At 36.4% G+C, this 25,421-nt stretch overlaps 1 protein-coding gene across 14 annotated transcripts in view; it reads left to right on the top strand.

Annotated features, from left to right (window-relative positions):
* Positions 1-19,129, top strand: part of mbnl1 (muscleblind-like splicing regulator 1) — a 142,928-nt gene extending 123,799 nt beyond the window's left edge. For 7 of the 14 annotated variants that reach the window (XM_062022793.1, XM_062022804.1, XM_062022791.1 and 4 more), the window contains 5 exons: positions 2,927-2,962; positions 6,919-7,010; positions 7,282-7,326; positions 7,873-7,944; positions 13,174-19,129. In XM_062022793.1, coding sequence (XP_061878777.1) covers positions 2,927-2,962; positions 6,919-7,010; positions 7,282-7,326; positions 7,873-7,929 — 230 coding nt within the window. In that variant the 3' untranslated portion in view covers positions 7,930-7,944; positions 13,174-19,129. The remainder of the gene's footprint in view (positions 1-2,926; positions 2,963-6,918; positions 7,011-7,281; positions 7,327-7,872; positions 7,945-13,173) is intronic. The other 7 variants (XM_062022798.1, XM_062022802.1, XM_062022797.1 and 4 more) reach the window with 5 other exon arrangements.
* The last annotated feature ends 6,292 nt before the right edge of the window (positions 19,130-25,421 follow it).

The following is a 25,421-nucleotide window of genomic DNA, read 5'->3' as shown; positions in this document are numbered from 1 at the left end:
ATTATGTTTTCAATGTCAGTCAAGCTCTAAGTAATGACATTTTGTATGTGTGTGTGTGTGAGTGGCAAGAAGAAAAGCTCTGACTTGCTAGGGAAACAGTCATTTTCCACCTGCTGGTTTCATCTAAATCTGTACACCCAGCATATAGGACAACCCGTCTTGTTCAGACAATTCTTACATAAAAGTCTTATATTCGAGAACATTATTATATTGACCCGAATATAAGACCACCCTGAATATAAGACTATTTTTTTGACATCCAAATGACCACCTTGACCTTTTTTAAAAATCTAATCAAATGATGTTTTCAATGTCAGTCAAGCTCTAAGTAATGTGTGTTTGTGTGTGAGAGTGACAAGAAGAAAAGCTCTGCCTAGTGAAAAAGTTATTTACCACTTGCTGGTTTCATTTAAATCTGTCCACCCCACATATAGGACAACCCATTTTGTTCCAAAACATGTTTGTATAAAATTCTAATATTTGAGAACATTATTATATTGTCCCGAATAGAAACCAACCGTGAATATAAGACACTTTTTCAAGACCCGTTTTTGAAAAATAATTAAGACAAGGCTGTCAGCTTTTTATTTATTTTTTCATCAAATCATGTGTCAGTCAAACTGTAAGCTAAAAATATTTCTTAGGAAAAAAAAAGGGTCCTACTGTATATTTGAAAACCTTATTTGGACCCACATTTTAAAAAGACCCTGAATACAAGACTCTTTTTCAAAACCGTTTTTTTTGTAAAAAAGTTTTTTTAAACTCTTAAGAAAGACCATATTGACTTTTTTATATTTTTTTTATCTAATTAAATCATGTTTTTAATGTCAGTCATACTCTAAGTAATGACATTGCTTTGTGTGTGCATATGTGAGTGACAAGAAGAAAAGCTCTGACTCACTTTGGTAGAAGGTTTTTTTTTTTTTTTTTTGATCTAATGAAATTGTTTTCAATGTCAGTCAAACTCCTACTAATGGCGTGGTTTCATCTGTGATTATGTGATTAACAAGAAGAAAAGCTCTGACTCAGCTGGGGAAAAGGTTAGCATTTATGAATCTGAAGACAGCGCATATAAGAGAACCCGTCTTGCCCAGAAAATGTTTCTTTGTAAAATAAAAGTCTTATATTTGGGTCAATAGAATAAGTTACAAAGTGTGTGGTTAGTACCTGTAAACAAAGTGTTTTAAATATATAGTAGTGCTTTGAGCCTGTGGGGTACAGTTCAGAACACCGCTACACATTTATTATAAAGTACCAACACCACCCAAACTTACCGCTTGGTGGAAATGACGTTTACAAGACAACAGCGTCGTTTTTGAAAAGGCTACCTATTACCCAACACAGCTGTCAAAACAATCTTTCTTCGAACTGACAGCATACGTTAAAAGAATGCTTGGCGATGTCACTTGGTAGAGCTGCCGTGTTCAAAGTGCGGCCTTGAGGTCGTTTTTGTACTTCCGCAGACAAAAGTGAGGGAAAAAAAGAGCATAAATGGGTTTCTGAATGGAAAAAAAGTTGATACAGTTTTGTCTTTTAATATCTAAATTTGTATTACATATCGAAGTGGTGGCGTAATAAATATATATACAGTATATATATACAGTACAGGCCAAAAGTTTGGACACACCTTCTCATTTCTTTATTTTCATGACTATTTACATTGTAGATTGTCACATCAAAACTATGAATAAACACATTTGGAGTTATGTACTTAACAAAAAAATGTGAAATAACTGAAAACATATTTTGTATTCTAGTTTCTTCAAAATAGCCACCCTTTGCTCTGATTACTGCTTTGCACACTCTTGGCATTCTCTCGATGAGCTTCAAGAGGTAGTCACCTGAAATGCTTTTCACTTCACAGGTGTGCTTGAAGCTCATCGAGAGAATGCCAAGAGTGTGCAAAGCAGTGATCAGAGCAAAGGGTGGCTATTTTGAAGAAAGTAGAATATAAAACAGGTTTTCAGTTATGTGTTCATTCATAGTTTTGATGCATTCAATGAGAAAGTGTGTCCAACCTTTTGGCCTGTACTGTATATACATGTACATATACAGTATATATACATATATACAAACATATATATACACATTTATACACACACATATATATGTATATATATATATATATATACATATATATATATATATATATATATATATATATATATATATATATATATATATATATATATATATATATATATATATGTATATATATATGTATATATATATATGTATGTATGTATGTATGTATGTATGTATGTATGTATATGTATGTATGTATATGTATGTATGTATGTATATGTATATACTGTATATATATGTTTATATATATACATGTTTATATATGTATATAAATGTATATATATATATATATATATATATATATATATATATATATATATATATATATATATATATATATATATATTTATTTTTTATTTTTTATTATTTTTTATTTTTTTTTTTTATATATATATATATGTTTTTCTCAGACACACATTATAAGCACTTTTCAAAGCTGCCTCAACAGTGCTGTTGTCATGTAAACGCATGGTCAAAGCGATGCTTCAGTTGACCGGTGTGCTTCTTGTTGGTGGTCATTCCTATTTAATGAGGGGGGTCTGGGGGGGGGCTTCTGCTGGATGGTTGATATCTGACGGTAACCTAACAGAACCCTGGCTTCTGTACGCATTCCCACTTCTCCTCATGATCCGTTCACAATGTTTTAGTACTTGCAGAATGTTCCATATTGACCTGCATCATACTTGAGACACATGACTGACCAAGAAATTTTAACCCCCACCCCACTTTATCTCTCCTCCCCCCTCACTCTAATGAACCTTGTGACGGGCTGTTTTGATTTCTCTTCCCATCCCCACCACTACTATCCAATCCACTTCCTGTTGCACTGCATGATGGGCAGGCTCTATATTGTGCATGACCCCTGCAGCCGGCGTTGGTAGGTTCCAGTTCTCCTTCTTCAGTTCTGTGTGACTTCCTGTCTTTGTGGCTTGCATGCGGCGTCCAGAGTGTGTTAGTTCAATGTCTGTGGCTGACACCGCTACTAAAGTGACAATACCTGTAGGGAAATATTTCAATGTTATATGTCTTAATTTGTATTCTAGTTGAAATTGATTCGTTACCATGTTGCTTCATCACGTACCTTCTCATGCTTGTTCTCAACCTGGCTTCTGGCTGGTTAACCTGAGAGTGCCTTGACATGAAAAGCCAGAGGGACTTCAATTTTAACCTCGCCCCTTATCACCTGTGCTAGATTGACTTAAATCATTTGGTTTTTGCAGCAGCATTAATGCTTTAATGTAGTCCCCGACAAGCAACACAACAGTGTCCCATTTTTCAATAACTTTGAAACGTGTCTGAATCATTTCTCGAATAATCCTGTTAAAACCAGAGAGCTAAATTCAGTTTTAGGTATTCATTTCAGTGCTCTACCAGCCATGTTTTATATTGCAGGGAATTAGGTAGAATAAAAATGACTATAAAATATCGAAATTGCTAAACAGCTTCTATCTTTGTTATATTATAGAAAAAAAAGTCCTATTGATTTTGAACACAATGGCTATAGCAGCTGATCTCAGAACCATTTTAAGCAATGTTATTTTATATTTTAACATTTTTGTGGGCTCTAAATGTTGTCAAAGCAAGAATCTTATTGACCTTTTTCAGGTATTCCTATGTTGACGCTAGAGTCCTACTGGTTTGGAGCAAGCTAGCTCTAAAGTAGCTTCTATGTTTTTTTCATAATGAATGCATGTTGGTCATCATATCAGGATTTCTGCCAAAACGAGCCTCCTGTTGATTTTAAGCAACATTTAGCGCAAGATAAATGAATTGTTTACTCATCAAGTACCACCTCAGAAAACACTTGGCTCTCTAAGTACCACCATAATAAATGACCACCATAATGACCAACATTAAATTACAGAAGCATAGTAGGCCTAAGTATTTATTCAAAACAAGACAGGTGTTTTATTTCACAAATATATTTAGTATTTTTGGCCACTGTAACATTACACACAGTTTGAACACTCTGTTCAAATATTGGAAAATACAACACTGTACTTTAATCAAGCGATTATTTGGCGTACCACTAAGTGGAGCCCACATACCACAGTTTGAGAATAATAGATTTACATTATTTGAGGTCCCAATTTGTTTCAGGCAAACAGTTTCAAACAATCAATAACAGTACAAGAGTCCCTTTATTTTTTTTAGGAAAATGTCGGACACAAAATGACTGCAAAGGATCACTTTTCTTCAATATTTTGGCAATTATCGTTTTATTTAAGTGGCAGCAAGAATTCTATAGATTTTGAGCCTTTCAGTTTCAAACAAGATAGCTGATTTAGCCAAAATTAGATTATTTATTTTTTTCAGCACGGTTTAATAAAAATTTCAGGATTTCTGGTTTTATAGCAGAGAAAGAATCCCGTTGCTTTTGGGCAATACCCAACACAAGAAGGTTGTAGTAGTTCTGGTCAAAACAAAAAAAATCAATATGTTGGACTTTTGCTACTTGTCATCATTACTTTTACAAGTGTTATTTAAGATTCTGGGCATCATTTTTTTAAGCAAGAACTGACTTATTCCTGAAACAATATTGTTAAATTAGCTTAACTCAAAATCGACATCGACGCTTCTCAGCGCTCGATGAAACCCAGTTTGAAAGTAGCTCCTGCAAGTTTTTTTTTACCGTTTAATATCAGAGCAAGAGTCCCGTTGATTTTGTGAGAATGAAGTATTTTTAGGTGATCTTTCTTAATCCATAGTCATGTTTAATGCAGCTAGTATTTTCCCATGTAGTGCGTCTTCTCGTGACCTCCTTGCTTTTATCTAATGTCCGCTAGTAAACTCTTTTTTTTTCTTTTTTCTTAAGGGCCCATGTTTCTCAGCTCACAGAGCTGTTTTGGCCAGTTCCTTATCTGTTTTCAAGAAGGAGCTGTAATCCTTTCTTTTTTTGCTCTACTTAAGCTGAGTCTTTTTGCTTGGATTGAGACGTCTTCTTGCTGATGCTACTGTCGCATTGTAAGGGCTGGTCTCCTAAAGCTTCAGTAAAACGTGGTAATGTGCCATTCTGTCTCTGGGGTCCTTTTTACTCAACATATACAGTACAGGCCAAACGTTTGGCCACACCTTCTCATTTCAATGTGTTTTCTTTATTTTCATGACTATTTACCTTGTAGATTGTCACTGAAGGCATCAAAACTATGACACCTGTGAAGTGAAAACCCTTTCTGGTGACTACCTCTTGAAGCTCATTGAGAGAATGCCAAGAGTGTGCGAAATAGTAATCAGAGCAAAGGCGGGCTATTTTGAAGAAACTAGAATATAAAACATGTTTTCAGTTATTTCACCTGTTTTTGTTACGTACATAACTCCACATGTGTTCATTAATAGTTTTGATGTGACAATCTACAATGTAAATCAGGGGTGTCCAAAGTGCGGCCCGGGGGCCATTTGCGACCCGCAGCTAATTGTTTACCGGCCCGCCACACATTCTGGAAATGCTATTGCAAAAATTAAAAAAACATTTAAAAAAGTGGAATTAGTTGAAATCTAACTAGAAAAAGTTGCAATGTTGACACAATGCTGCCATGCAGGCTTTTTTTCTTCTTTTGTCTATCTTTCTTTTTTCTTTTTTTGCCATTGTTCCAAAAAAAAATAAAATCAATGTTATAATGAATTATTGACCTATTCAAGGCTCCAATTATTTCAAATATTTCACTTTAAAATGTTTTATGTGGGAAATATTGCATATATTGTGTGGTTGCCATACAAAAACATCAACATTTTATTTGACCACAGAGCATAAAACAAACAAAATAATAGTTCAAACGTAAAATCGACAGATATATCTGAAGTTGAGCTCGTAACTTAAGTGTTGAAAGTAAAAAAAAACAACAATAAAAATGTATCACTTTTTGAGTGGGGCACCTTTTGGATCCCAAATATATTTAATGGGATTGTATTTATCTTTTCACTGTGATTACTCAAAAATAATAATGAATTAAAATCAATGGTGTCCTGCATTATTGATATTTTTAAGGCTCTAATTACTTCACATCAAACATTGCTTTCTGAATGTTTTGGGCAGTCGGGGAAATACTGCATATTTCAGTTTTACTATAAAAACTAAGTTGTCTTTGACAGAAAAGGCATAAAACCTTTTTGTTTTTTTAAACTTTATATCAACCTGAAGTTGATATACTGTACAGATTTACTGTAAGCGTTATATAAATAAAAAAATAATAATTTGACTTGTTTTTAACATTTTAATGACTTAGACCCTTTATGGTCTCCGGGAGCCCTAAAGGTAAAAAACAAACAAAATCCATATATTTTGTTATGGTTTGAAAATTAAAAATATCAAAATGGCCCACGCATGCTTAAATTTTTCCGTGTGCGGCCCTCAGTGGAAAAAGTTTGGACACCCCTGGCTTAAATAGTCTTGAACATGATTAATGACAGGTGTGTGGACACCCCTGATGTAAATAGTCATGAAAATAAAGAAAACGCATTGAATGAGAAGGTGTGTCCAAACTTTTGGCCTGTACTGTATGTCATCCAAAAGAACTTGGTCAGGCGCAACAATTTTGAGCAAGAAGACTATACAGTAGTCGCGGATGTACGGTGAAAAAGTGAAAACGATCATCAAACGTAATATTCCTCGATGCTAATGTTGCTTGACAGGGACTACACACAGTACAATGTCCTCATATTCTCACTCGTATCCACGCTGTCGGCACGCAGGTGAAAGGAACTCAGTTAAATTGAATTCCTCCATGACTTCCCGCGCCCCAACTTATGTGTGTGTGTGTGTGTGTGTGTGTGTGTGTGGCTACACTCCTCCTCTGTATATTTTTGCTTACATGATTCTACCCCTCCCCCTAAAAGTTCCCATGATGCACGGTGGCACTCCAGTCACTGTGTCTGCAGCCACCACGTCCGGCACAAACGTTCCCTTCGCAACTGCCTCCACCAATCAGGTTTGCACCTCAACCGCCTCTTTCTCTCTCTCTATCTCTCTCTCTCTGGCTCACTGCACATGGACGATCTAGGGATGCTCACAGCCAGTGGGTGGGGTTGCGAAAATAAGTGGTACTCCCTCTTGTTGGCCTACACTTAAGAGTCCGATGTGTGTACACGAAAGAAGAAAAAAAACACTCCTTCAATTCTCTTTCCTTCTTGACAAATGGTGTTGCATTTGAAATGTGTGTCCTCGTTGTAACTCCAGTTTTTGTCCTTTCCCATTTTGAGGACTCTTCCTTATCAAAGTTGACTACCAACGAATACATGCAATTGGTATGTATGAGGTAGTTCTTTTGACCTCCCCCTACTCCCCTTCTACATTCACACAGCTCGTGCAACAGCTGCTCTCTGTGCCCTTTGGCGCTTGGCTTTTTTTTCTCCTTCTTTTAAATATTTTTGTTTTGATTTTTTTTCCCCCGCCGCTGCTTCCAGCACGCAGCTTTACCATGTGTCCCCCTGTCTTAGGGAATATTTGAAATAACATCATGATGGGCACTTGCTAGTCAAAGTCTTCATGGTCCAGTTTTCTGCATTATTCTGTGGAGGTGTGCAGGTCAACAACATGGAGGACTTGGTAGATTTGCATGGAAGGGGGCGGGGGGGGGGGACTCACTGACCTTTCACCCCCTTAACCCTGCCCCCCTTTCTTCATTGTTTTCCAGAGGTGCTACAAGTGTAGACTAATAGCTTTTCTACTTTTTGGCTGTCTCTCGTTTTGCAGATGATGTGACAAGATGACTGTATATTCATATATGCACTGTTTTTATGTGTTTTTTTTCAATATTTGATGACCCGTCTGCTTTTTACTCCCTCTCCCAGATTCCAATAATATCTGCAGATCATCTGAGTAGTCACAAGTACTTGACTCAAATGTAGTTCCTCTCAAGAACAGTGAGTCTCTATTGCAACGCACATATCAGGGGTGTCCAAAGTCTGTCAAAGACAAACAGTGTGAGAAACACGAGTAGCTGAGACGTCCATAGAAATGTCCAATGGCCTGTCGTAATTCCAGTAATAATTTACGAAAATGTATTCCCTTTCCCTCTCCTCGCTGCAAGTAAGGAAGTTGACCGTAGATGCTGATGCTACAGTAGCACACATAAGGCGCCGCCACCTTTCACCGACGTCACACCTTCACCACATACTGTACATATTTATGCTGCATTATTATTATCATGCTATAATTTTTAGGCTTTACTGCCATGTATTTAGATTAGTGTTGTCCCAATACCAATATTTTGGTACCGGTACCAAAATGTATTTCGATACTTTTCGATACTTTTCTAAATAAAGGGGACCGCATAAAAAATTGCATTATTGGCTTTATTTTAACAAACAATCTTAGGGTTTAGTTTAGTTTAGTTTATTAAGGATCCCCATTAGTCTACACCGCAGTGGAGACTATTCTTCCTGGGGTCCAGGCAAAAACATCACACAATCACAAAACAAAAGATTAAAATGCAGTACAACATGATCAAATAATAAAATGTTGTAATACAAAAATAGCAACAACAAAGAACCAAAAAAATAATAATAACTTCGAGTTTACATAATATTGTTCATAACAAAGATAACAAGAGCAATATAAAAATAGATATATATATATATTTTTGCAAAAAAATAAATAAAACAAAGAACCAATGGCCTAAAATATATACATTAGTGTACCAAAGACAAACAGTAAGTGACGAAAAAAGTTCCATCCACCATTTTCTACTGCTTGTCCCATAATTGAATAAAATAGTCAATAAAAACAGTCATGACATTAGGTACAATCTAGAATAATCTCTTTCCGCAATACTTCTCCTCTTAGTCTATTCTTAAAACCCACTCTGCTGGTGATTGATACCAGATATTGTGGAAGTCGATTCCAGTAAGTGATTGCCCTATACATTACAGTCTTTTTCAAAACATCACTTTTGGGTTTAAGACGGGTGAAAGCACCTCTTAGGGCTAACCTGGTACCATAGTTGTGACTTTCACTAGCAAGCAACAGCTGAGAATACAGATATGAAGGTTTATGGTATGTATAGATTGTTTTTAAAAATAGAATCAAACTACACGCTAGTCTTTCACAAACTCTCATCCATGACAATTCATTATGCATGATCTCAACGCCGGTCCTAAATGAGCAATGGAGAGCTAGTCTGGCAGCTCTGTTTTGGGTAAGCTGGATTTTATTGAGTTCTTGTTTAGATGCATTGGACCAAATTGCTGGGCAGTAGTCAATATGTGACAATACAAGGGATTGTATAACTTGTTTCGTAGTTGTGTTAGTTAAAAAATAGGCACTTCTTCTTATGATTGAGATGCTTAAACATATGTTTATTATTACAATTTAGTCCTTAAATAAAATAGTGAACGTACTAGACAACTTGTCTTTTAGTAGTAAGTAAACAAACAAATGCTCCTAATTAGTCTGCTGACGTAGGCAGTAACATATTGTGTCATTTATCATTCTAATATTTTGTCAAAATTATGAAGGACAAACTGTAAAAATGTATTATTAATCCACTTGTTCATGTACTGTTAATATCTGCTTACTTTCGCTTGAACTTCTGTTAAAATGTAATAATCACTTATTCTTCTGTTGTTTGATACTTTACATTAGTTTTGGATGATACCACAAATGTAGGTATCGATCCGATACCAGGTAGTTACAGGATCATACATTGGTCATATTCAAAGTCCTCATGTGTCCAGGGACATATTTCCTGAGTTTATAATATAAATTTTTTTAAAACTAAAAAGATTTTGTGATGATAAAAATGTCGATGTAATCGACTAGATACGCTCCCGTACTTGGTATCATTACAGTGGATGGCAGGTGTAGATCCACCCATGGCATTTGTTTACATTGTGACGCCGGTGAGTTATTGTATCCTCCTATGGTGTGTAGTGAAGCATGTTTCGCTATTCCTCGTCCTCCAGTGATAAGGACACTTGATGAGATGAAAGATAACAAAGCAGGTATATTAAAGGTGAATAATAAAGCGTACACAAATCTCTGCACGCTGCATTTGTGCAAGCCAACTGATTCACTTTCCACACAACTGGCAAGATAGTCCAGAACAATAGCAACCTTCTTCCGTATATCAGTCGGGGCACGAACGGTCGTTTCCTTTGGATTTTAAAACTCCTTCCATCAAACCTCTGAACCTTTTGGATTAACTTTGAGACATTCCAAAGTTTTGTTGCCATGATTTTCGTCCGAGAAATCCTTTAAATAAATAAAAAATCCACCGGCCTTTCTTTGCATCCGACCTGCATTCGCCCCGATACTTTCTTGGTAGTAGCGTCATGTTCGTAGTGCAATCCAAGATCATTTCTTGATGCTGTCCGCTATTTAACATCAGCATAGCCATTTAGAGACGTAATATGTGCCAATATGACAGCGGATATCACTTAAAGCCAGTTTTAAGGATCCGCAATGCCTAATGCACATGTGTCAAACTCAAGGCCCGGGGGCCAGATCTGGCTCGCCACGTCCAATTGATGTGGCCCGCAAAAGTCGATTACATTATGTTTTCCGTCTTTCTGTTTTGACTGAAAAAAATACTTGTACTGCATGCAATTGCATATATATTAAACTTGAATATTATCTAATAATGTAAGAAATACTACATTTTATTGAATAATTTAATTAAATGTGTTTGAATTTAGAAAAGGGAAAGTACTTATCAATGAATCTGTAATAATAATGTAGTTAATGTTAATAAGGTAATGTTTGTTGAATTGGTATGAACTTAGGTTTGAATGTAGTTATAATCTGTAATAACAAAAACTATTAGTTATTATCTGTGTTTCCTAATAATGCAATAAATAATATATTATCATACATTACACTTTTGAAAAATTAAATAAAGATCTAATTGACTTATAATTTTAAAGTGAATTATCCATTTAATTGTACACTGTAAAAATGACAATAGGTACAAAAAAAAATCTAAACTTTCTGCTCTGCTGCCACAATTTTGCCATAAAAAACAGTTGGACCGTTTTTCCATATACAGTAATTCACCATGAAACAACAACAACTGTACATATGAAAAACTTGCCTCTCAGTCGCCAGAATTGTTACGTTAAAAACACAGCGGTACCATTTTTACATTTATAGACATTTGCTGTACAAAAAAACACTGTAAATTCTACCGTACCGTAAAATGATGGCAACTGAGCTGCCTGTCTACAGAGAACATAAAAAAAAATGATCAAATGTGCAATTGTATAATAATATCACGAGGCAAATCCTTATAGATGTATACTCATTTATTACTCACTGTTACAAGTGGCCCTCCGAGGGCAGCCATAACTGCCGTGTGGCTCTCCGTGAAAACCAGTTTGACACCCCTGGCCTACTCTGACATTATTTGTAAGCGCTAAAATGAAATAAGCGCCCCCCAGTGTACGGGAAGCACACTGCGTACGCCCAATATTTGCAATAAAGAGAGTGCATGGACACTTGGACTTCACACGTAGAGTCGTGGTCAAAAGTTTACATACACTCGTAAAAGACAAAGTCATGGCTGTCTTGAGTATCCAATCATTTCTACAACTCTTATTTTTCTGTGATAGAGTGATTGGAGCACATACTTGTTGGTCACAAAAAACATTCATGAAGTTTGGTTCTTTTATGAATTTATTATGGGTCTACTGAAAATGTGACCAAATCTGCTGGGTAAAAAGTATACATACAGCAATGTTAATATTAGGTTACATGTCCCTTGGCAAGTTTCACTGCAATAAGGCACTTTTGGTAGCCATCCACAAGCTTCTGCTCGAATTTTTGACCACTCCTCTTGACAAAATTGGTGCAGTTCAGCTAAAGTTGTTGGTTTTCTGACATGGACTTGTTTCTTCAGCATTGTCCACACGTTTAAGTCAGGACTTTGGGAAGGCCAATCTAAAACCTTAATTCTAGCCTGATTTAGCCATTCCTTTACCACTTGTTTGACTTGTGTTTGGGGTCATTGTCCTGTTGGAACACCCAAGTGCGCCCAAGACCCAACCTCCGGGCTGATGATTTTAGATTGTCCTGAAGAACTTGGAGGTAATCCTCCTTTTTCATTGTCCCATTTAAAGCACCAGTTGCATTGGCAGCAAAACAGGCCCAGAGCATAATACTACCACCACCATGCTTGACGGTAGGGATGGTGTTCCTGGGATTAAAGGCTCACCTTTTCTCCTCCAAACATATTGCTGGGTATTGTGGCCAAACAGCTCAATTTTTGTGTCATCTGACCACAGAACTTTCCTGAAGAAGGTCTTATCTTTGTCCATGTAATGTCAGATGACTTAAACGTGTGGACAATGCTGAAGAAACAAGTGCATGTCAGAAAACCAACACGTTTAGCTGAACTGCACCAATTTTGTCAAGAGGAGTGGTCAAAAATTCAACCAGAAGCTTGCCAGAAGCTTGTGGATGGCTACCAAAAGCTCCTTATTGCAGTGAAACTTGCCAAGGGACATGTAACCAAATATTAACATTGCTGTATGTATACTTTTGACCCAGCAGATGTGGTCACATTTTAAGTAGACCCATAATAAATTAATGAAAGAACCAAACTTCATGAATGTTTTTTGTGACCAACAAGTATGTGCTCCAATCACTCTATCACAAAAAAATAAGAGTTGTAGAAATTATTGAAAACTCAAGACAGCCATGACATCATGTTCTTTACAAGTGTATGTAAACTTTTGACCACGACTGTAGGTGTGAAAATACAAAAAAACAGAACTAATTTAGTGCATGGGAACGTCGTGAATGAGGAATCCGGTGTGCTGGCAGGACAAGGAACAGAAAGTAAAGGTGCGGCAAAACACACAGACCAGACAGGAACAACGGACAAAACAAGAGCATCGGGACAGGAAGTGATACAAAACACAGGACAATAATAAACACAGTTCAAACTGTCATGCGGGATCAACACTAAAGGATTGTTAGAAGGAATAAATGTTAATCAGACCCGAGATGTCGGCTTTGTCTGCTTGTTCGGCGTGACTTTAGCCACTTTGCATTGATTTTTGAGGGCACAGAACCCCACACTGGACACCCCTGCACGACATCACAGACGACATGTGTTCACGGTTCTGACCTGGTGCCCGTTTGTCCTCTTGCAGATCAAACGAATGTGTGCTGGCACCGTCCAAGCCAAAACAGTTCAGCCTTTATTTACATAACCTTCAGAATGTCAAGCAAACGGGGGGACGAGGAGGGTCTCGTCACACGTGGAAACATCGCGGGCGCCATCTTCCCACGCTTGAAGGCGAGAGCAGAGGAGGACACGTCGGTGCACAGTGGGTCACGTCACACGTCCAAATCACACCATTGGCTCTAATTCTACTTTACCGGATGCACGGACGGTCTTTCGACCAATTTATTTTCTATTCCTTTTTCTTTTGAAACAATCAGCCATATTTCATCGTTTACAAAAAAAAAAATGCACCTTGAATTTGAATTGAGAAAGGCACAGCGATTTGAGGACACAAAAAAAAAACAAAGACGAGTGCAGTATTGAGCGTGTGTACATACTAGTCAAACTAGGTGTGGATGGATGAATAAGTGCGGGTGTTAGGTGGGACATATGAATGTTTGTGGGAAACCAACATGGAACCTGTGTAACCCTGAAAGCACAGCCTGGCTAGCTCTTCTCACCTTGTCGTGTGCCATGGAGGCCATACAGAGTGTTGTCTCAGCAGTGTTATTTGTTTACCAGGGCTCAAATTATATGAAAAAAAAGAAAAATCGTTGTATGGCTCTTAATGTTGTTTTAATATTTAGATTTTTAAGAAAAAAAATAATCATTTTAGAAGTGGGTTTTTTTGTGCTAATTTTTTCATGTGTTCCTTTAAAGACTTTTATTACTTTTAATAAACTCGAGTGCTGTTTTTGTTGGTGTTACGTTCAAGTCCATCGACTCTAAAAGCCTGTTGAAGAGGAGGGTGTTGCTTCAGCTGACCTGTTGTTACCCAATTGTTGTCCTTCCTCTTTTAAAGAGGGGCCGCTCTGGAAGAAACACTGTTGATGTATAAGAAAGACAAAAGGTCTATTAGGTCATTGTAACCAAACAAAACAAAACAAAAAAAAGTACACTTGAATGATTGTTTTGTCTGAGTCCGAGGTCAACCAAACCTTTTTAAATGTCACCTAAGACGGCGGATCCCGACCTTTTATGTTCCCAGCGTTCTTCGAAAACCTTCATGCACGCACTTAAGGAGTATTAGGACCACAATGAAACTGAAAAAAAACATACCATCATCAATGAAAAATACGTTTTAAAGAAACAATTGTTTCCTCACACGAGTTTTTTGTAAAAAGAAAAATGTAACATGATGTTTTTGTCTCGTAACGTGACCGTTTTATTGTCATATGGCAAAGTTATCGCCTCAGTGTCATTCTCGTAGTATTATTGACTTTTCAAGGAAAAAAAATATGACTTCAAAAATGTTTTCATACCGTTACGACTTTTTTTGTAACGTTACAATTTGTTGGCGTCAACGTCTTTCTCCTTCTATGACATGAACAAATCCTGGTGTTATTTTCAATAGGAATATTCTCATACATTTGAACCTTTCTTGAAAAAGTCCCACTTTATTATCACAATATAACTTTATAATTATTTGATTATCATGATTATTTTCTCATAATATCATGTGTCTTCATTCTCGTAAACTACGTAATTTTTCATCACCTTACAACTTTATTCTCGTCATACTACAGGTTTTTATGTGAATAACAATTTTTTACGTATCATGGCGCTATTCTATATATATCTATATATCTTTATTCTCATTATGTTATGTTTTTACGACTCATAATATTACATTTTTCTTCGTAAAGTTAAGACTATTTTCTCGTATATTAAAACCTACAACTTGGGATATTTCAGCTTCGTTCTCGTAATGTTACGACTTCATTCTTGTAATATTACATCATTCTTTTTCGGTATATTACAAACCTAATATCGTAACATTACAACATTTTTGTCATAACCCAACAATATTTGTTCTCATAACTGTATCACTCTTTTTTTATTTTTTTTAATGATAAAAATAATGTCATATAATTATGGGGAACAAATTAAAACCAAAACACTTGCAATATAAAGAATGTAGCAATTTTTACTTCAGTTTGTTACATCTTTATTGTCGTAATATTACATCATGTTTTCTCATTATATTGCATTTCTGTAATATTACTGCTCTTTAATAACGATAACATGAGTAAAGTAAAAAAAAAATTTGGATAAAAATGTCAATTAAAAAAAACCTTTTTGCTCATTAACTCTTTTTTGTAGTGTTATGACTTTATTCTCGCAATATCACACTTTTTTCCTTCTTTTTATATATATATATATATATATATATATATATATATATATATATATATATATATATGTATATAGTAACATTACACATTTTTTTATAACTCTTATGTCATAATTTTTTGTAATGTCGCTATTCCTTAATGATGATAAAACGAGTACTGTCATATAATATTTGGGGAAAAACTCAAACCACAAAAAAATTGTAATATAAGCAATATAAAATGTTTTACTTTATCTCGCTCAATCTTTAATCATGCAACAGTCTGCCTTTATTCTCGGAAATTATACATTTATTCCCCTTATATTACAACCATAATTTTTTTTTTGTTTAATTCTTGTAAATTACAATTTTCTTTCTTCTTATATAACAACTTAAATGTTGTAGCTTTACGATTTTTTTGTTGTAACTTTACGACTTTTTTCTCATAACTAAAGACAGAATAAAGTCATAAAAATGTCTTAAGTTTACGACTTTATTCTCATAAATATGAAACGCGTAAACCAAACAACTGGTAATATAGAGTACAATAATTTTGACTTTAGCTCGCTAAATCTTTACTCCTGCAACAGTCTGCCTTTATTCTCGGAAATTACAATGTTTTTCCCCTAAAATTACAACCTTAGTTTTGAACCTTTTTCTTGTAACTTTACAGCTTAATACTTGTAAATTACGATTTTCTTTTTTGTTGTATAACAACTTTAAATGTTGTGGCTTTACGATTTTTTTGTTGTAACTTTACAACTTTTTTCTCAAAACTAATGACACAAGAAAGTCATAAAAATGTCAAAACTTTCCGGCTTAAATCGTGTAAATTACGATTTTCTGTCTTGTTATAGTATAACTTTAATTTTGGAGCTTTACGATTTTTTGTTGTAACTTTACGACTTTTTTCTCATAACTAAAGACAGAATAAAGTCATAAAAATGTCATAACTTTCCGACTTAATTGTTGTAAATTACGATTTTCTTTCTTGTTATAGAAAAACTCTAATTTTGAAACTTTACGATTTTTTTGTTGTAACTTTACGACTTTTTTCTCATAAGTAAAGAGAGAATAAAGTCATAAAAATGTCATAACTTTCCGACTTAATTCTTGTAAATTACGATTTTCTTTCTGGTTATAGAACAACTTTAATTTTGGAGCATTACGATTTTTTTTTTGTAACTTTACGACTTTTTTCTCATAACTAAAGACAGAATAAAGTCATAAAAATGTCATAACTTGACGACTTTATTCTGATAAATATGAAACACGTGAACCAAACAACTCCTAATATCGAGTACAATAATTTTGACTTTAGCTCGCCAAATCTTTATTCGTGCAACAGTCTGCCTTTAATCTCGGAAATTATACATTTCTTCCCCTTATATTACAACCTTAATTTTGTAACTTTTTTGTTGCAACTTAATTCTTGCAAATTACGATGTTCTTTCTTGTTATGTAACAACTTTAATTTTGTAGCTTTACGATTTTTTGTTGTTGTAACTTTACGACTGTTTTATAATAACTAAAGACAGAATAAAGTCATTAAAATGTCATAACTTTACGACTTTATTCTCATAAACACGAAACACGTAAACCAAACAACTGGTAATATAGAGTACAATAATTTTGCCTTTAGCTCGCTAAATCTTTAATTTCATGCAATTCTTCTCTCAACGTTATGACTGTTTTTACAAAATATGACAACCTAATCATTGCGGCCTCATTCCCATAGTTTTTGACTGTTTTTTTTTTTTGTTTCTTTTGCAACTCGACGACTTTTACTTCTCACGTCGTAATGTTTCTTTTTCCCTTTCATGTAGCCCTCATACTCCTTGTAACAAAAAAATAGACAAATGTTCACACAATTTGAACAAAAATGTAAATACAGCCAAATCAAAGTTTTACCCCTCACTGTTGGAATCCCTGCCTTACGTGGAAACACAAACAGCATCTCTCACTTTGGGATTGACTTTCCCAAGTTAGTTTTCTTCTGGACTGGACAGTTTCACGTGTTCCCACAGAGGTGTGTTTAGCGATTGTATTGTACCTAACAAAGCCTTAGATTACCATGAATGGGTCTCGGCCCAAACTTGTCAATCACCATGCAGGTAAAGAGCACCAATGATGTTTTATAATTATTAGTCACATGCCGCTTATTATAAGAAAAGAATATCACATTTGTGCTTTTCTCTTTCTCTGTGTAACAATTATTCTCTTAAAAACATTTTAGTATGTACTACTTAAGGATTTGAATCTATTTGAGATGCATAGTTGTAGATGTTTTCTTTTCTTTTCTTTGGCCTTACTATATTACTATATTACTTGACGACATTGATATAGCCGTTGTAGATTTTTGAGGTCGTATGACATTCATAACATTGTTTTCCAACCATATTAATGATAAATATTCACTTGGTTCACAGAGCTGGATGTCTTTTTCAGTGACTTTATGTTTTTTTTTGATACGAGGAATTCCTTGCCGCCACGTCAAGATCATATTTGAAAATATAGTTTTAAGGTAAACGTTGTTTTCTACTGTATCCATTTCAAAAAATATATATATATGTTGTTTTTTGTTGGAAATATTTCTTAAGTTTGCCCTGAATGTCAGGCCAAAAAATGAGCAGTTGAGACTTTTGGGGTGTTTGGATATAATTTTTCGTTATTTGTGTTGTTTTTTTGTTTTTTATTCGGGTCAGTGTGTGTTGAGATTCGGAGCAAGAACGTAAAAAAAAAACAAAAAAAAAAAAGACTTTTTCCCTGCCGGTGAAGTCAGAAATGCTGCAGGTGATGAGTTCGAACCTAAGGGACGAAGGTTGCGACTTTTTTGCACTTCTGTATATAGTCAAATGAACAGAGACAAATGTGTATCATATTGAGATATTATTTTGAATAAAGAAAAAAAAAAGATCTATAATAATGATAAGGAATTTTGTTAGATTAATTTAAATTCATAAGTAAATTAGAAGACCAGCTAACGTTGCTTGCAAAGAAGGGCGCTAGTTTTTTGGCCGATGCATTGAGAGAAAGCCATGCGCTGTTTTGTCTTCTTTTATCAGTGGCTAGTTTTTTGCCTGGGAATGTTTTAGGGGAACGATTACGCCCCATATTTTTATTTTTTTTTTGTCCTGCTTAATCCAACCCTTCAAATGATTTCCATTTGTCGGTCACATCGCTGCTCCTGCTCCGCACACACACTAAAGATATATATTCTGTTCTGATTGGACTGCATGTAAAAACCACAAAAGCATAGTTGACAATAATCCGTACAGTAGATAACATCCACAGTGGGAGGAGGAATGATACTTTTTTTCAAAAAACATATGTTGTTTAAAAGAAAATCCTCAGCCAACCCAAATAGCCATATAGAGTACATTTACAGTTGCAATGCTTATAAACACTGTGCACTCAGCAGGTGAAGACTGGTCACACCAAATGCACATTTAGGCCAATTTAAGTCATTAAGAAATGAATGTAAAGCGGCTGCTGTATTGTTTGCTATAGAACCAAAGCACCAAAAAAAAAAAAAGACACCTTCACGTCAGTTTCTTCCCTGCTGAGAGCACATGGATGCTTTCTTTTTTTTTTGACTGCTTTTTACTTGCAAGTGCAACTAGCACTTACGTATTTGCTAACAGTTGCCACACAATGATGATGTCTGATTTGTTTATGCACATTTTGATTGTTGCCATAATTGACTCTTCGCTGTATGGATGACAAAAAAATTAAGAAATAAAAAACAATATTTGATTTGCTCATGCAACGGTTTGGTGCTTTTTTGTGTGACTCGACTGTTTGTGCTAGACCAATGTTTCTTAACCCACTCTTGGGCCGCCAAAAATATCTGTTTCTCAGTTGCGATCTATATGCTCAGTTGTAATACACTTTTCCACCACTTGTGGCAGTAATGAGCAAAAAATGAACACACAAACAGAAGAAGTCTGGAGATGAAGTCAGGGTGACGTTTCTTTAGTGAAAAAAACTTGACAGAAGTGGTGAAGCTGGGTTTTTTTTGGAACTTTTAGTTTTTATTGAGTGTTTAGTTAAGAAACAAGCAGTCCAGCTGTGAACCATTGAACGTCCTGCGATGACAACGACCTGGATGAATGAGAACCTTCTGTTACGGTACAGCGGGGGAAGAAGACGGCACAGAATGCAGGACGCCGTTTGGCTCTATTTATTATAATATACAATATGGAATGAGGCGTGTCTCTAATCCAAAATGTGTATGTGTGCGACTATGTGTAGTGATTATATGTTGAGTGTTACCGGGAGTTGTTGAAGGTGCGTGTTGAGTGAGAGGCGGAAGTTCAAGATAGGGCAAGGCAGGCTCGGAAATCCAGAGACAGGCGCCGTGGTCAGAGGGCAGGCTTGAGGTCGAGATCCAGAGAGGCAGCGGAGAGTCCAGAGGGGATCCGGGAAGACGAGACACACAGCTCGCCAACGGGGAAGGAAGACGGGAAGTGTATGGAACAGGTAGCTACGTTCTGGCCCGGAACGCAGGTTTGCTCTGGCTTAAGAAGCCCGGCGTCTCGTCAGCTACAGGTGTGCAGATTGCTGATTGATTGCACCGGTGCAGCTGCTGCCGGAGTGGCGCGCGCAGGTGCGCGCTTGGAGGTGCGATTAGCGCAGCGCACAGATGAATGCGCCTGGGCCGTGACACCTTCACAGGTAAGAAACCTATTCATTATAAACCTTAGTTTATTAGTGACTTGTTCATGGTGTAGCCCGACTTCCGCCCAGAAGCAGCTGGTATATGGGATGCAGCCCCACCCCAGTTTTGTGTTTTATTAAAAAAACAAAAAACTTAGGTTCTCATGATTCCCAAAAAGTATTATTTTGTATCGGAAAAAAACAACAAATCCCAATTATAAAGTAGAAATACATTTGAATAATGGACGCTTTCTCTTTTTTTGTTTGACTGCTTTTTACTTGTAAGTGCAACTAGCACTTTAGTATTTGCTAACTGTTTGAGTTTGAGTTTGAGATTATTTCGAACAAGCAAGCATACAACATGATACATTACAATTTCCAGTTTCTCTTGTCAACATGTTCGAAAAGGAGTAGGAAGAAGCAGAGCTTATTTAATCCTACCCCTTTTCCTTTACATAACAGTTGCTAAAACTTTTGTTTACTTCCTGTTCTCAATTTTTTCACAATATACTTCATAAGTAATCACAATAATGTTTCTATACTTGACTTAGATGATCTATATATACAACTGATGAATATGTTTTTGCTTTTTTCCTGATATATTTCAATGGTTATACATTCTAAGATATTATCTATAGCAAATGACATGTTTTTTACCAGTTTGTAGTTCAGGTTCTTCATCACGTACACAGCTACTCCTCCTCCATTTTTGTTGGTTCTGTTGATGTAGTTTAGTTCATATCCTTCCAGATCAAAATCTATTCCTTTTTTATCATCAATCCATGTTTCTGTGACAGCAATCACTTTGAAGGGTCAGTTGATGTGTTCCAAAAAGTTCTTAACATTGTTGTAGTTTGCATACAAGCTTCTGCTATTAAAATGAATAATTGACAATTTGTTATCACATTTAATGTTGCTATTATATTGTTCATCTGTATAATAAAAACAATTATTACTAATGTGGGAGAAAAAAAATTGTATCTGGATCTATATCATTTTCCAAATCCTGGTTTTTGTGATCTTTGTTGCAGAAATGTTTTAGTTCCATATTTTCTTATTCAACAATCTTTGATGTTGTTTCAATAATCTCTATAAGTGTAGGTGGATGCAATCCTGAATGTAGGTCCTCTTGTTTAGTCGTCCCTTGGAACATAGTAGTGTCGATGCTGAATTTAGGTGCTTGTTTTCTCTCTCTCTCTATGTCCACTACTTGATGTCCATCCCCCCCTCCACACCCCTGATTGTAAATAATGTAAATAATTCAATGTGATTATCTTGTGTGATGACTGTATTATGATGATAGTATATATGATAGTATATATCTGTATCATGAATCAATTTAAGTGGACCCCGACTTAAACAAGTTGAAAAACTTATTCGGGTGTTACCATTTAGTGGTCAATTGTACGGAATATGTACTTCACTGTGCAACCTACTAATAAAAGTCTCAATCAAACATGCATTTGCATCACTGAACTCAGAAAGCAATGTGGTCTACATACAACACACAAAGACAAAGATATGTTTCAAAGGGCCAATTTATTTCAGGCCAGAAAAAATTGACAAAACTATTTTAAATAGCTGCAACATAATGGCACTTTAACTTTAACTCTAAGTAGATAGGATCTTTGATCCAAGACACAACTTACATTTAACTAAAATGTTATTTTCTTTGTGCTCGACAAAAGAAAAGTATTGAGAATGTCTCCATGTTAAAAAACTCGACTTCTGGCTTCGCCATGATGTCTTGTTAGTTGTTATGAGAGTAGCGTATGTGTGTGTGTGGCCCTTTAAGATATGACAACATGTGAGGTGAGTGACGTCAGTGAGTGAGTGGGCGAGAGAGGTGAGGGAGCGGCGACAGTGAGTGCGTGTAGGTGCTCTAGCTTGGTGGATGGCTGCGTCCAATAAAGTCACAAAGTTGCAACAAACCGCCGGTCTCGTCATTCACCCTCAGCTGTAAAGACCCTCTTCCGGGTAAAGTGAAGGTTGTTAGATCCGAAGTACGGCTCTGGAGGAACGTCTCCCCTGCGGGGAGGCGTGCTTTCTGTGGGTGAGGGAAAGCACGCCTCCACCGGAGCGCTCCAATAAAACACACTCAGATCTTCAGTTTCCAGCCGATACTACATACAAATAACGTAAAATAACGCAGTAACGCAACATGCAGTAACGGTAACTGAGTTACTGTATATAAAAAAATAACGCGTTAGATTACTAGTTACCGCCGAAACTAACGGCGTTACAGTAACACGTTACTTAGTAACGCGTTAGTCCCAACACTGCTGATTTGTTTATGCACATTTTGATTGTTGCCATAATTGACTCTTCGCTGTATGGGTGACAAAAAAAATAAGAAATAAAAAACAATATTTGATTTGCTCATGCAACGGTTTGGTGCTTTTTTGTTTGACTCGACTGTTTGTGATAGATCAGTGTTTCTGAACCCACTCCTGAGCCGCCAAAAATATATTTCTCAGGACCCTTCTACAACTAAGCACCTGGATAACACTAAGGTTATCCAGGGTAAATCCCACCTAACCTTATCCTTGTCCACACACACACACACAATGGTCGTTTAAGACCCCCTCCCCTCCTGCGTCAGCCGGAGCAACGCGACCTAGTACGCATGCGCAGAACATGCGCACGTCATAGTCACCTCCAGTGTTGCTTTGTGTGCAAGTTCTTAAATTTTACTTATCTGAACAATATCCAGTGTTGTGGTATTTCAAAGAACTGGAATCCAGTGTGCTGTGGGGCCCTATTGTAGTGAATCACACCTGAGCCATCATAAATTAATCAAATCTTTATTAGACACGTAAACAATGTGATAAAGAGCATTTTACAACAATCAATCCAGGGATCTACATATCTGGTCAGGACACTCCTCACTCTTTTGCCTTCACCTTCATTGTCCATTCCTTTTTGGTGACTTTATATACTCTGGACCTAGACGTTGAGTCGCCAACATACATGGCGGACAATAACTGATACAGTCTGCTTTGCCAGTCCAAATGCATTCGCTGTTTTCTGTAGTCTTCCCACGACGGCCAGGTAATACAAAGCGCACGCTACCTTTTTTTTATCACATCCACGGGAGCTCACATTCTCATTGTCTCTCCTTCGACAAATGGACAAAGTTTTTCGGTAAGTAGAATCCCAGCTGACCCGGACAGTCGAAAGTTCTCTTGCCGTCTGAGAAGTGTTGTATCCCAAATAGCTGCAATCACGCGTTTCATTCACTTAAGATATTCATGTGTGATTTCCACAAGTGTCTGTACATGTAGAAGAATGAGAAACACGGGCATGTCTGGATGACTCGCCTCCATATTTCCAGTGGTTAGCCCCGATTGTTATGAAGCTGGCTGTGGCGCGGTCTTTCTGGCATCACTTCCTCTCCGAACTCACTTTGTAAATGATCAATGAGTCCATACAAAGCTAAGAGCCGGAGATTCAAGAAATAGATGGCGCCCTTACCCATGTAAAAAATTGTCAGAGGAGGGGGACCTTAAACGCTGGTTTAATGTGGCTGAAATGAGGCTTCGGCTAAATAATTATTCGTTTAAGGGGTTAAACGACTTAGTGTAGACATGGCCTTAGTCGCACTCTGTATGGGCCACAGCGGTACTCAGTTGTAATACACTTTTCCACCACTTGTGGCAGTAATGAACAAAAAATAAACAAACAAACAGAAGAAATATGGAGACAAAGTCATGGTGATGTTTCTTAGGTGAAAAAAACATGATGAAAGTGGTGAAGCTGTATTTTTATTTATTTTTTGCACTTTTGATTTTTATTGAGTGTTTAGTTAAGAAACAAGCAGTCCAGTTGCGAACGATTGAATGTCCTGAAATGACAACGACCTGGATGAATGACACCATCATAGGTAAAAAACATATTCATTATAAACCTTAGTTTATTAGTGACTTGTTTATGGTGTAGCCCGACTTCCGCCCGGAAGCAACTGGGATATGGGATGCAGCCACTTTTTTGTGTTTTATTTAAACAAATAAACTTAGGTCCTTATGATTTCCATAAACTATTATTGTGTATCGGAAAAAAACAAATCAAATTATAAATATAAAAAAATACATTTTAATAATTTTGCTGAGGATCTATTTTGGATGAGAATTTTTTTATATTTTTTTTTTATTAAGAAAAAAATAATAATATTCACAAAGTATTCATTTATGATTTTCATGCACTTTTTCTGTTATATTAAAAAAAAAAGTTTACTTAGGTCCTTTTGACAGAAAATATCAGCTTTACAAAAATGGCATTTTTTCAATGAGAAAGTACATTTTGTGTCCCCAGCTACTAGTACTCTCTCAGTTACTTTGACATTTACAACAAAATGTTGTTGTACTTGTGCAATGACAATAAAGATCCATCCACCCATCCAACATTGATAATTTACATGTGGGCCCATAGATAGAAATGCCGTTAAATGGGGGTCTGTAACTTAATGCATGTCATACCGGGGGTCATATTTACATATTTACATACGTATATGCGTGTATACATGTATACATATATATATATATACACGCATATACATATATATTTACCAGTGGCGTGCGGTGAGGTTCATGTCTGGTGAGGCACTGACTTCATCACAGTCAGATTTACAAACATATGAACCCTAAAGAGTATCTTATTCTCCATGTGATTGGCAGCAGTTAACGGGATGTGTTTAAAAGCTCATACCAGCATTCTTCCCTGCTTGGCACTCAGCATCAAGGGTTGGAATTGGGGGTTAAATCACCAAAAATTATTCCCAGGCACGGCGCCGCTGCTGCCCACTGCTCCCCTCACCTCCCAGGGGGTAAACAAGGGGATGGGTCAAATGCAGAGGACACATTTCACCACACCTAGTGTGTGTGTGACAATCATTGGTACTTTACTTTAACTTTACACTTACAAACTGTAGCATGCACACAAAAAAGCACATTTAATAAAAAAAAACGTTATTATGGTCTTACCTTTACTTATAAGTGCGGGAGCAGTGGTGTTTGTGTTGGAGGAGTTGTGAATGAATGAAATATGAAATCCGCGCTGCCGTCTGCAGGTGTACCTAATGCTGTGTCCCTGTTCACGGCTCCTCCGGCGCGCCGCGCGAGCATTGTTGTTTTTGCACTTTTTGGCTTCTTGTTAAGTGACTTTTTTTGGGTGGATTCGGTCTTGCACGTGGAGGGTTTGGGTGTGGGCTTTGGTTGGTGTGGCGCTCCCGTCGGGCGGTGCATTCTGCGGCGGAGGTGCTTGGCACCAGGAGGCGGGGTTATGAGACGAGCCTCCAGTTTTATGATCGCTCAGCATAAGAAATACGTTACACACATACAGTTGTTGACAAAATACACTGTACATTATATACCTCAGCTAACTAAACTATGGAAATGTATAATATA

This window comes from Entelurus aequoreus, linkage group LG16 (genome assembly GCF_033978785.1).
Source record: "Entelurus aequoreus isolate RoL-2023_Sb linkage group LG16, RoL_Eaeq_v1.1, whole genome shotgun sequence".
In the NCBI taxonomy this organism is placed as follows: Eukaryota; Metazoa; Chordata; class Actinopteri; order Syngnathiformes; family Syngnathidae; genus Entelurus; species Entelurus aequoreus.
Note: the sequence above shows the minus strand (reverse complement) of the source record. Positions and strands in the feature narration are given on the sequence as shown.